Below are 12683 nucleotides of genomic sequence, written 5' to 3'. Positions count from 1 at the left end.
TGAACAGTGACCTTATAGGAAGGGATATATAGGAAGATTTTGCGTTGTCAAGGTACAAGTTCCTACACGGCAACCGTTGGAACACGAACTTTAGTAAGAAAAAGCCATTAAAAAGGGTGCAATGAGCAGCCAGCATAGAGAAATAAAACATCCAGGGTTGCTCTTGCAAACTATTCTAGTTAAATCATGTTACAGCTCAATACGAACAGCCAAGGTCCACGATTACGCCTAACACCAAACTAAAGATGCACTAATATCAGGCTACATTTATATTGCTCAAACTGCCGCCTTTCGGTCTCACCTAAAGGTATACAACCTTCTGGAACTCATTTAGTTCAGTCAATGGCATTGCGAGCCCTTTGATGCACTACTCTGGCTCAGATACTACGACTGTTTACTTTATGGCACCCATCCCAGGACGACCTAGCAAGAAGTACACTACATTTTGGGTTTCATTTGGAGTGGAAGGCCTTGGCAGAATACGACACTTGGCTTCGCGTAATAACCGAACAGAGCCAAGATAAGAATGTGACAGTGACGCCACGTCTAAACAGTGGGTGATTATAGGAAAACATTATAAGCTTGAGTTGCTAGATAGGTATATGCTCTCCCTTGCTCAGGAGCGGGCATTCCCTTACCGTTTTACAGATCCTGAAAAAAATTGAGTTTCGGATATATGTATCAAACATACGCATCGAACAACCATTTGTGTACGTTGATGGCCTGATCAAGGTGCAGTGGCTTGCCATTGGGGATGTAATATACAGCAACAACGGCGAACTTAGACGAAACATTGGCTTTTGGTAGATAGTGAATCTTCCTTTAGTAAAGCAACTTCAGTTAATGAATGTCTTTTCATTTGTACGGTGTACATCTACCAGCCTGTAGAATTCACTATCATTCAAAAACGGCCTTAACTGTATTGCTCGCAGCCGTAGGCTAGTATAGTAGACAAATGATGGGCGTCTGCAGTCCCTACGAATGCTTTAGACCTCTTCAAGCGGAACTAGCGGCATAACTACTCTATGTCACCGAATCATAGACTAAATGAGTCATAGCTAGTGCGGAGAACCACGGTGAAGATTTCAACAACGACATGAGTGTGATTGTCCCTATTGAAGCCCGAGTGCTTGGTGCACGGAGCCGAATAGTTTTCTATGGTTTAACCCGAAGAATGGAGAAATTGTCAAGCTGATTTAAACAACGAACAATAACGAAAGTGGAAAGAAAGATTGCAAGCCCGGACCGATCCTTTCCACAAGTTGGTGGTATCATATTGCTATACCATACTGATCAGTAGTGCTGTACCAGAAATACAATTGTACTTGGTACAATACCATACAGGCGGTAAACCAACAAAATCAGATTAGATGGTCAGATAAGATTAAGTTAGGCCCATTTAGGCACCGATAGCGGACCGCCGAGGATTGCAGGGCAGGCCCGTGGTCGTTTTCTCGCCTATTTCGGTTCTCTAGCTATCATCTGGTGCTTTGACAAAAAGCCTATTCACTTCCACTAAGACGCTAGTCCCTATTATATAACTCTTTTGGTAAGATATGTGGAAGGATTCAGCTAATGGCCATTACAGCCTTACTAAAAGAGTTCAAAAGTTAGTGTTCACTTGGGGGTGGCATGCTTTGAATCTTGGAGGAAGGAATTAACTTGCAATTGGAGCGAATAGTGGGGTAGAAAGTGGTACAACTTCTCCTTCAGCCTTGGCCATTGATGGCCGGGATTTCTACGGGAACCGTTCACTCCTTGCCAAGTGTAGCGATTACCGTTATAGGTTACTATGCCCTATTATACCGTATTGGTCCGCGTAAATCTTGCTCTAGTGGTATTGCTAGTATGATAAATTAAATCAAAGTTAAATTTTTCGGATATCATTCTCAAGCTTGGATTCGTTCACTAGCCCCCTTTGTACAGAGCATTTGACAGCCAGCTTCATTGAACGTCGTAATCTCCGGTCTCAGAAAGCAAAAGGCAATCCTTCATTTGCGCTGCTTCCTCCATTTGAATAAAGCCCCATTTATGCTGTTCCCTACGTTGGCTTTAAGTGTTGTGTCATTGAGGGCACGTACCAAGCACTAACCCACCCTCCCATCAAGGCACACTTGTATCGGGATCAGGGCAGTATACACTCTTTGCGTAGAGTATTTTTGAACAATATAGCCTTGGGGTATATGGCTGTTGCCAAGTAAAGTCTGCATAGAAGAGCATCGCGCCTGTTTTATGATCACATCGTAGCTCATTTGCCAGAGAATGTCAATATCCATTCCATATTTCAACGAATGGAGTGGGCAAACGATAAAAACGTAGATATTAAGACAGGATCTGAATGCCTCTTAGGCTCAGCTCGGTAGTCTGCCAGATAGTGGGCTCATTTCCGTTGGGTTCCATTAGTGGCACTGTAAGACCTAAAAGATCGCCCTGTTCCCCGTGGATTCCATCCAAGATCGCCGCTATATCCTTCCTCCACTCGCCCTTCTGTGGTAAGCTTTGTTTGAATACGTTGTTAACAGTTTCAGCTTCCAGGTGTGGATTGGCAACAGGGTTAAATGCTCTTGACATGAGGTTCAGTGCCTTTGGGGTTGGGCTTTTGTAACATTGGCCCCTATGACGAAAGAGGACTCCAAAGTCAAAGTGCTTCTAAAATTCTATGCGAACTAAGACAGTGGTTCTCGATAGTTAAAGAAAAGATGCTGCATCAAGAGGGTAATATATAGACTAACTTGATACTCTAGCACGTCCTATTTTCTAGCCTCTTCGGCGAGTTTCTCCTCACAATGGGTTTCACCAAATAGGTTTCAAGGGAAATGGCAGCCGGCACATTGCGGCAGTCTCATGTATATTGTCTTTTTTTCTTAACAAATAGTACTAACCGTAACAGCCATTCGAACCTCGCCACGTATGCCAGATTCGTTTGACCGTGCCCTGCACTGGGGACCTTTCTTGGTATAACCCGGATTATACATTCTTTTACAAACTAGCTGGGTGAGGTGTCGGTGCTATGTATCAAAATTTTCGTCTGGATTTCTGCTAGTTGTTAGGAAAGAACGCCCTCGGAGATGTCCATTTCTGTCTTCTGAAAAATGGGGCGTCCTATTTCCTGTTAAGTGCTATGGGGAGGTTCCATGATTATAGCCGTTGAATGGAAGTCCCACCAATTCATCTCTGCGGATAGCCTAGTATGCCGGCATTCAGCCCATGTTATATCGCCATTTATCCTATGTTTTCTCAAAGACCTTTGTAGCTCTCAAGGATTCTTTATATGAGTCGGCCGATTCATAGGGCTTCGTTTCCTGCCGATGATCTCTCCGTAAATGATATTTTCGTCACTTCCCCTGCCATTATACTGGGGTACGTATATACCCAACAAGTAAAGGGCCAAGCGTCAATCTGTACATCACAGGGGATTGACTTGGCTGTAGACCGTTTTGGACAATAAACAGTCTGCCAAATGCCAACAATAGAAGGGCATTGATCAGTGGATTATATCATCTCAGAGCTGATTGACACCAAATAACTGTTAGCCAAGGGCCAACAACCACCCTTTGCGAAGCATATGATGGATCCAAGAGGATGTATCACCACTGTTATCGCGAGCAGTCCAAATCTCTTCAAGAAGCTCGAGAGCGTGAACATTCACAGGTAGTCGGTTCATGGAATACAAGGCTCGAAGTCTGTGCCGAACATCGTCCCTCAAATCGACATCCTCTCTCTTCAGTTCCGACCCAGCAGTAAGAAGTGGGACAGACTGGAAATTCAGGTAATTCGAGGAGAGTGGAATGTGTAGAAGATGAGCTATTGTTTCCAACGCATAATGGTAAATTAGAGACTCTAGGTCGAAATCCTCAAAAGACCGGTTAACAGGAGAACCATTCCACCCACAGACCCTGTAAAGTAAGATCAGTCCGTGCTTTCGTAGAGACTCATATAGTAGCATCAGTGTAGGGTGTGTGGATGGTACAGTCCACATGTAGAGGTCCTTTTCTAACTGTACTTCTCGGGCAAGAGATCGACACTGCGAATGAAGCACCTGCCGACAGTATCGGCCCAGGTTCCCGAGCATGAAAATGAGCTCTGTGCAAAACCCATACATGGGATGATGCCATTGACCTAGTTTTTCTACGGCCATTGATATACTCGGTGTGTCTAGCTCCTGTTGTTCGTTTGGATGCACGAGGTATGAGCAGCCCATATCCCAGTAGAGATACACGCCGAGACAAAGTCGAGACAATGGATCCGTGTCCCATGGATGGGCCTCATCCTGAACTACCTGGTCCACCAACATCCGTGCGGCAAATAGATGCCATTTCCCAAAATCGGTCATGTCGTGATCGGCTCCATGCGATAATCCCAGCAACAACGCAGTAAGTATAGACAGTAGTGGCCGTGTCTTGAGAGCCCCCAGCTCCGTCCGGAACGACATTAGTGCTTTCCCCCTCTCCTCGAGGGCAATTCTTGCCACTTGGGCGGAGTAGTATTGTTCATGGCGTGCACTAACGGACTGTATGATATGCACCAGTGCCGGCGACTCCTGGATGTATTCCAGGACGGGATATGAGAACGGATTGTTCTCGGGGTCAATCACCAGTGTCTGGCTTACGCGTTCTAGCCAGTACTGGAGGAGTCGGCGATTCACGATAGTATCCACGTGCGACGAATACCACCGAGTCTCAACTTGCCACTGTGTTACACGAGGCGTCGACGAGCATATTGACCCTCGACGGGCGCAGCGCAAGCACGTTGGGTAGGTCTCGTCACATTTGACCCGCTTTTCTTTGCATTGGCGACATCCAAGTTTGCTTTTAGGTCTTCGACGAGCGTTGGTCGGCTTTTCTAGTGGAACTTTTTGGCCCCGTTCTTGTGTTATTTGGGGTGCACATTCCACTGGCTGAAAACGTACTCGGAAGGAGGACATATTTGTATTTGTTTGTTCACAATCTCAGGTCTTTTGGCCAGCGAAGTGCCTGGCGAGGAAAATGCGCATCTAAACGCGGGCTTGGCGGCCCAAGAGTTGCAAGGCGAAACCGTAGTTGATCACGTGCCGCCCGATTTCAACGGCCAACGATGTCAAAAATGAAGCTTTAGAGCCACATACAATTCGTACTATATAGAGAGCTTTTAGAGTAATATGAGCATTGCCTACTGCCGAACAAGGATGTTGCGAGCCCCCCACCGGGCCAACACAAATGTCGTTTCACACCCTGCCACAGTACTAACATCGTGACCAATGTTATCATCCCAAGGGAAACTTGGTGACGTGGGCATTGCTGATCACAGGGGTATCACACAGGTTGACATATGGCACAACTGTAGCCTCCAGTGCTTGTCACAGTGCCTTTATTATAGCCCATGTAACTATAACTACTAAATGTACTTCCGAAAACTAATCATGTCAAAGCTTGAAGGGCTTGCAAAGTGGTTCACAGGCCGGATCATGCCATTCCTCGACAACATGCAAGCATTTAAGAACCGGATTACAATTTCTGCCGAGCAATTTCCATCTCTTGGGCTTATAGTAACGTGGTTTGGGAATAGGTTGGGTCTGCTGTGCATTGTCTTGATATCGCGATATGGTACTATCAGATGGGCCCTGCAAGATAATTATAACAATCAAAAACAACAGTAGAGTGGAAGAACCTAGTCTTGTTAATTAGTACTATGTAATCGTTTCCTAATACCGGGAAGACGCACTTGTCCAGCACCACTCAGCTTGCTTCCCAGGTCAATAGAGATGTAAACCCACGCGTGGGAGTTTGGGACTATTTTTGGGTGTGTTTAGCGTTGAGAGCTGAAAGTTGTCCAGCTTGTCCACTTCTCCCAACCAATGCAAGATGTAATCAAGCCAAGGTTAAATTCTACCCTGGACAACCTTACGTAGCTACGTCGATAGGAAGCAACCCTGCTTTTACCTTTGTGCCGACTGTAAAGTCCTCAGTATAATATCCTAGTTCTCCTACAGAAGAGAGATCGACTGTAAAGATGCGAATCTCAGGATCACTCACCGCAGATCGCAAAGCATCACTAAGATAGGATCTCGGCAAATTGCCTAGCTGCAGTGCGCCATCTTTGGTCCGCGTAGGACCGAGAACATAGAATCAATGGTCACTGGTGTTAACCTCCAATGTGACCAGGAGCTGAAAACTGCCTGTCAGTATCTATCCCCATAATATATAGTTTCTTGACTCCCGGCTGCGGATATGCAGTTTATATAGAATACGGAGCGTGGGTACTCACTCGTGGATCGCCTAACTAGGAACTAAGCCTATTCTTTCAGTTGATCATAGTATAACCTGAATGAATCTGGGCTCTGAATTGCTCTTGCATGGTAAACAATCCTTAGATCTATGATGACTATCACGATTAATTTTTGATTTCAGAAAGGCCAAGTTTGTAATGGACAGTAATTTAATCTTGTGCTATATTAACTTGTTTGATCAATCCACTACAATCATCCAGTTAGAGAAGGTCGGTGCCATTGTAAGTGTCATAAGTTCCTTCTTTGAGTGTTCTGTTGCAAACTCTATGCATTAATACAACTACCATATCCAGAAAATAATTGACCGGGGAATATCTTACGTGTTCTTAGGGAATGTGCTCCCATCGTGCCGTTAAAACCCCATCGCACAGCCAGTTGTACCCATCACCATCCGTCCACCACGCCGGCTGGAAGCCATACGTGTCCCAGCCCTGGCGTGCCTCTTCCATAAATCCAGAAACCTCTTCTCGTGACTGGACAGAGTACGATATACTTCCGTTACCTTTGAGGATGCGATCCAAGTATATGTGGATGGATGGATGGGCCGAAAGTGCGGCTCGCTTGAGAAAAGTCTCCGTTCCAGTCCTGGAGATACAGGTCGGTCATTTTCATATGCTATTTCTGGCCAGGGACCCCCGCACAGCATGAAGAGGCAGCCGACGGTCTGCCGAGGCCGAGGAGGGCGGTTATGAGCAATGAAATGAATGCCATGGGGAATGAATGAAACCTGGAAACTCGGGAAGAGCAAAAAGTATTGCGTGACAGCTTTTTGACGTAGGAGTTAGATGAGATTCTCGACACCTGGGCATAGCGGTTTAAATAGGAATATATGCACACATATAGGCCAGCACTGTCAGGCAATCTCTGTAGTAGTTTTGTTATTTATGCATAGCTATGAAGCGCTAGATTCATTCTACGTCATGTTTCGCACCAAGGACAAGGTTCTTGTCGATGCATTGGTAGCCGATTCTGATCAACATCCCAGTCTTCATCGCCTCCACAGACTGCCTTCTGAAGTACTTTATCGTGTAGACCTCCAAGCTAGTGGATATGAAAAGATGTCCCATTCCAGCCTTATAAAAAACTTAAAAAGATACATCCAGCTTCCCCAGTGTTACCTATCTCCACTCCTAGTAAAATGTTATTGGTGTAAGAGGACGTTGGCGCAAAGACTTGCTTGTATTGGCATAGCAGTATCTACCCCCCGACAGCCAAGCATCTTTCAGGTTAATGATTGGCTTCCATTGCCCGTCGTATCTGCAGGCGGCGCGATCCATTGCCTAAAGAGATACGAGCGCCTTAGACGTCCCGTATATCTTGGCGTTTGGAACAGGCACTCCTCCAACTTTGAAATAACGGAACTTCTCATACAGCTTCTTTAGACTTATGTTCACACCTTATTCAAAGCGACAAAGGGTGATACAGCTCAAAAGACAGAAAATAAAAGATAGGGAGATTGGAGATATACCGTTACAACAAAGCTTACGTTGGTAATTGAAACTCGGGCCCAATTGGTAACCCCATAATCCCATCGCATAGCTGGTTTCAGTCCCCCGTGGCATCAGCACAGTCCTCCAACCCCGACCCGCCCATGGGGGCTCTAGATTCCGATATTGGGCATCTTTAACCAACAAGATCCTTTTAATCTTAACAGCGAGTCCATCTGTTAACCATCGCCATGGTCCGTAATGAGAGTCGCTCTAGCGCATGTATAACGTGCTTGATGCGAAAGAAAGGGGTATGTGTTGAATCTGTTGCAATATTTCTCCGGGGCCAAGTATTCCCACTTCTCGTGTGACCGAACTGATCAAAGTCAATCAGTGCGATCGGCAGAAGCCTTTTTGCGGACAATGCCGTAAAGCATGCATCCCCTGCCGGGGGTACTGCAGGCCTTATACATTCCGTAATCTCACCGCGAAAGATATACGCGGGTCAAATGTCCCGCGCGAGCCACGTATGGTGGATGGCGATCCCGCATCTGATATCGCCCTCCCGTGGCAACTGACGCGCTCCGCCTACGTTGTCAACATGCTAGATGGGTTCTGGCGAGCTTACCTGCCAGATGGGAAACGGCTAGATCCTGGGCTGGGACATCATTCAACTTGGGGAATGGTCAAATCCATGGAGCTCTTCCTGTCGCAGGGGGGCGTCGTAGGGAAAGCAGTAGCTGCTTTGTGCCTCGCCACTGTCGACTTGACAAATAACAACCAGTGGATGCGGCAGGATAGTCTTCGTTACTATAGTGAAGCTCTCCGCGATATGACTATTGCTCTCAGTCAGCCGAGGAGGGACTGCGGAATGGGCCTGGTCAGTGCCATAAGGATCTTCAGTATCTATGAGGTCAGAACCCCACATCGACCTAATCAACTTGCTCTTGACTGGCGACTTCTGATACGTACAAAGTCTTATTTCGTTGCTGTGAATCCAGAGCCGTCCTCAAAACAGTCCCTTGGTTGGATGACCCATATCACAGGCGAGATTTCTTTATTTCGTACTAACGACCCGAGTTACTATGCAACGGGCGCAGCCCACCGGTTGTTTGTCGATGATAGGCTATATATGGTACGTTATAAAGTGTTTCCCGGTGTGTATTTCAACACTGCGTGATTCCGTCGAACTGTATCCTGTGTGCTAACACGGCGGTTCATGCAGATCTCTATAGCTCTACACGAGCGAAAACCTTCGTTTCTACGAGACGAGGCATGGAAGACACTGCCGTGGAGCGTCGTTCCCAAGACACCGCGGGACCTTATTCTTGACATACTAGTCGAGGTGCCAACGGCTTTTGAAGCCGCTGACACGTACCAAACCATGGCTTCTCGTGAACCGATAACTGCCGAGGTACGTCGCCAAGAACTCGTGCAGTTCTGTCTAGGTCTGCACCTGCAGCTTGCCCGGTGGCACGCCGATCATCTCGCGGTCGTGCAGTGGGCGTCACAAGTCACGCCACTTTGGGATATGGACACCTCCACCCCGGCACCCAGCCAGCCTCACATCGCCATGCTGCATGTCATGACCTTGTACTGGGGAACATCCTCCCTGATCCACAGCATCTTGCGTGCCACCCTCAAGGACGATGAGCCACGGCCATGTAACATGAGTCCTGAAGTGTCCTGCAGCAAGATCATCGTCGCCCTCTCAAACTTGCTTCATCCCAACATCGGATTATTCCGCATCCACCTGGTTACAATTCCCCTGAGCATTGTGATGCTACAACTTCAAGACCCTTCCCTGCAACTTAATGCGCTATGCCACGAGAGGCGATTGCTAGCTCGTTGTTTAGCACACCCAGGGTGCTCAAGTATATCCAAATTTCTGAGCAAACTGGCTCATTTACTTCATTTTAATGTTCGCTTGCAGACTACCGACCTTTGGGCTAGCGAAGTGCCTCCCATTTCTTGATAGAGTTTAGCCCCACGGAATAAAAACATCACAACGCTCCTACCACTGGGCCTGAGGCGCTACCTTCTATGCCCCAAGGAGAGGGCTCGAGGCATAATCAATGTATTCAATTACCACATTCCAAACATACCCAGCCTATCTTGAGCTGAAGACCACGAAAGCTTCAGCGATCCGTAGTGAATTCAGCCGCCTTTGTTTATACCTTCTGCTCCTTCTCCTATGGGCGTGAAGAGCGTGGAGGAAACGAAAGTCATGCTTCAGTAGAGCTCTTCGCATACTCCTCAGGTACCCATTACGTTTTAGGACCGGCGATCTCTGTGCCAGAGAACGCTATGCTAGTTAAAGCAAAACTTTGCGCTGACGGCATCACGCCAATGAGGTTTAGCTCTCAGAAAAGTACATAGGCTAAAATGTAACATTGTATTTAATATTACAGGGTCGTTCGAACTATTTATGTCTCATCGTTAGTGACAGATTCCACGGTCAGCTCGTGACGCTGCATATCAACCATACCGACAGCCATATAGATCACCCACCCGTAGCCCCTTCTCCAAGCCTAACCAGTTTCACTTGCGATAAAATTTTATATACGCCCCTCTTAGCCCAACCACAGCCATGGTCTACACCATTTACGCAGGCTATGTCTTGCAGGCAAAGCGCGCGTTGACAACATTATCTGATATTCTCCGCAAAGCCGAAGAACAACCCAACGCTTCCATACTTCCATCCAGAGCCGACCGCACGAAGATACGAAATCTCTCATTTACCAAGTCTTCACGGCGACCATGCAAACGTTACTAGTCTTAGCAAGGCTAACAGACGTAACACCACCCGACGAAGATACGAGTAAAGATATTGTCTCCTCAATCGCCAAACTGCACATGCGAATTCAAAACGCCCTCGAAGCCCTTGACGCCGCTGACAAGGCTTATATCCTCGACTATTGTGAGGCTATCAGACCCAGCCCTTTGGGGCCCCACGAGCTTCCGCTATCCGGAATTACATACGCTTGCATTATGCAGGCTAATATCTTTTTCATGTTACCACTGCGTATAGTATTTTGTATAGGGAGAGAGGTTCCTCTCGGCAAAGCTGATTATCTCTTATCCTTTATTCCTGCAGAGTAATCGAAACGCCGATTGGAATACGACACGAATGATCGGGGACTATATTAGGTCTCAACATTTGGCTCATCTGTACTCACTGTATTTGCAGTGATAGTCAGCCACTCTGAAACACTTATTTCCCTGGGTTATAAATAACGCATGCTCACCCCTCCCCAAGGTCTACTGTTCGAGGCATAAAGATAAACGGCCTCTTGCGTACACCCAACTACATAAAGCCATTGCCGGCGTTTCTCTCCATTCCTCCTAGGCTTTCCCCTTACAGCAACTGTTTTTTTCTCTTTTCCGAAATTCCAATATATGAATTTAAGCTGAGCTATTCATGCTTATTTCCCCCTCTAGCCATAGGGTATCCTCAATTATTTTGCCAAGTTTATAGGCCTCTTGTCCTTTAGAATTGGGGTACAGTACCCCACCGAAACCAAGGCCTTGGGGACATCGACCCAGTTATCCTGGTCCTTCAGCACGATCTGCCAGTCTGCATCCAACATGATATTCTTGATAGTTTCTAAGCTAGGGAGCGTATACTCTACGAAGCAGTCAAAATCAGCGAAGTCCCAGCTCGGTCGAATCACCCCAATTTCTTGTTTCAAGACGCCATTTAGTGTAGATACATAATCAAGCATGTGCAAAGGAAATACAGGAGAATATTGGCTTGATGATACATGCTAACAGGTGCATATTCCCATGGTCTGAATCATTCTTTTCGTGTGGCCCCATGACCGAATCGGGCGTTGAATACTCGAGAGCCCTTATGGTTTTGATGCAGGGATCTGCTGTGTCATACAGTGAATCCCGCCTCCATTGACTGCGATCTCATTGAGATAGACCTGGACAACCTCTCGGTCAGGGAATAGGTTCTGGAGGATCTCCTTCGCCTTTGTGTCGGATTTATGGCTTCCAAATCGTGGAGCGATGACCCCCCCATTCAAAAGAAAGTAGTTGACATAGCTCAATACCATGTCTGTTTCAGGTGAGTCGATATCATTGGCATCCGCCTCGGGCAGCTCAGTAATCTCGAAGGCACGTCCTTTAGCATCAATAGCCTTGGACAATATACGCTTGGTATCATTGTAAACCGCGGTCCACACTTCATCGTCCGGACTGGGACGACTCAACACGATTTTTCCGGGCGCGGTGAAGCGGACTAGGGCATCGATATGAGCATCAGTCACATCCTCATTCTTCACGCCCGGTACCCAGATCACTTTGTCGATGCCCAAGACCCGATGAAGCTCCTCCTCGATAGCCTCGCGCGTCAAGTCCGGGTTCCGGTTTGGGTTGAGGATTGAGCTCTCCGTCGCCAACAGAGTTCCTTCACCATCAATTTCCAGAGACCCCCCTTCGACAACGATCGAGGTCTCCACGCGAGGAATATAGCTATCGTTGAGGATATGACCGGCCAATTGTGCATTGCTAGCTGATAGATACCGTTCTCCCCAGCCATTGAAGTTGAAATCGGCCCCATGGAGAGAGGAGTCAGACCCCTGGCTGAACACGAACGTCGGTGCCACATCACGCATCCAGGGCTCCAGGTCATTTGCTCCTATCGCCTTGATATCAACGCCATACTTGCCACAACCTTCGAGTCTGCGCCGCGCGTCAGAGACCTGCTCGCAACTAACCACCATGGTCACCGGCTCAAAGTCGCAGACGGCCTTGGCGATGGCGGACAGCTCAACCTTCATGCGCTCCAAGCTTTCAGCCTCCTGATAGTTGGGGTTGTTGTTCCCCGGCCAGGCCATGATCGTTCTCTCATGAACCAGGCCTTCATCGGGCATAAAGAACTCACTCTCGGCGGCCATTGTGGCAGTAATTCCACAGAAAACCTGCAAAAGCCAGGAGCGCATGATTGGTAAAGTAAAATGGAAAGCCGAGTATGTCCGTTAAGA

General features: G+C 47.2%; 3 protein-coding genes across 3 annotated transcripts; 1 reads left to right on the top strand and 2 right to left on the bottom strand.

The window, feature by feature from the left end:
• Window positions 1-3529: 3529 nt before the first annotated feature.
• On the bottom strand, window positions 3530-5274 carry BDW43DRAFT_321898 (uncharacterized protein; the record flags this gene model as incomplete). The annotated part of the gene is made up of 3 exons (XM_032049439.1): window positions 3530-4837; window positions 4888-4954; window positions 5267-5274. The coding sequence occupies 3 exons, from the start codon at window positions 5272-5274 to the stop codon at window positions 3530-3532; spliced, it is 1383 nt and encodes a 460-aa protein (XP_031904365.1).
• A 2947-nt stretch (window positions 5275-8221) lies between these two features.
• Window positions 8222-9667, top strand: BDW43DRAFT_307045 (uncharacterized protein; the record flags this gene model as incomplete). The annotated part of the gene is made up of 2 exons (XM_032046170.1): window positions 8222-8827; window positions 8918-9667. 2 exons carry the CDS (start codon window positions 8222-8224, stop codon window positions 9665-9667), a joined length of 1356 nt encoding a protein of 451 aa, XP_031904364.1.
• A 1876-nt stretch (window positions 9668-11543) lies between these two features.
• BDW43DRAFT_297248 (agmatine deiminase family protein) lies at window positions 11544-12596 on the bottom strand (the record flags this gene model as incomplete). Its single annotated transcript, XM_032044349.1, has 1 exon — window positions 11544-12596. The coding sequence occupies one exon, from the start codon at window positions 12594-12596 to the stop codon at window positions 11544-11546; it is 1053 nt and encodes a 350-aa protein (XP_031904363.1).
• Window positions 12597-12683: the final 87 nt, after the last annotated feature.

Source organism: Aspergillus alliaceus (assembly GCF_009176365.1).
Source record: "Aspergillus alliaceus strain CBS 536.65 unplaced genomic scaffold BDW43scaffold_5, whole genome shotgun sequence".
In the NCBI taxonomy this organism is placed as follows: domain Eukaryota; kingdom Fungi; phylum Ascomycota; class Eurotiomycetes; order Eurotiales; family Aspergillaceae; genus Aspergillus; species Aspergillus alliaceus.
This window is presented reverse-complemented; position numbering and strand designations above follow the sequence as displayed.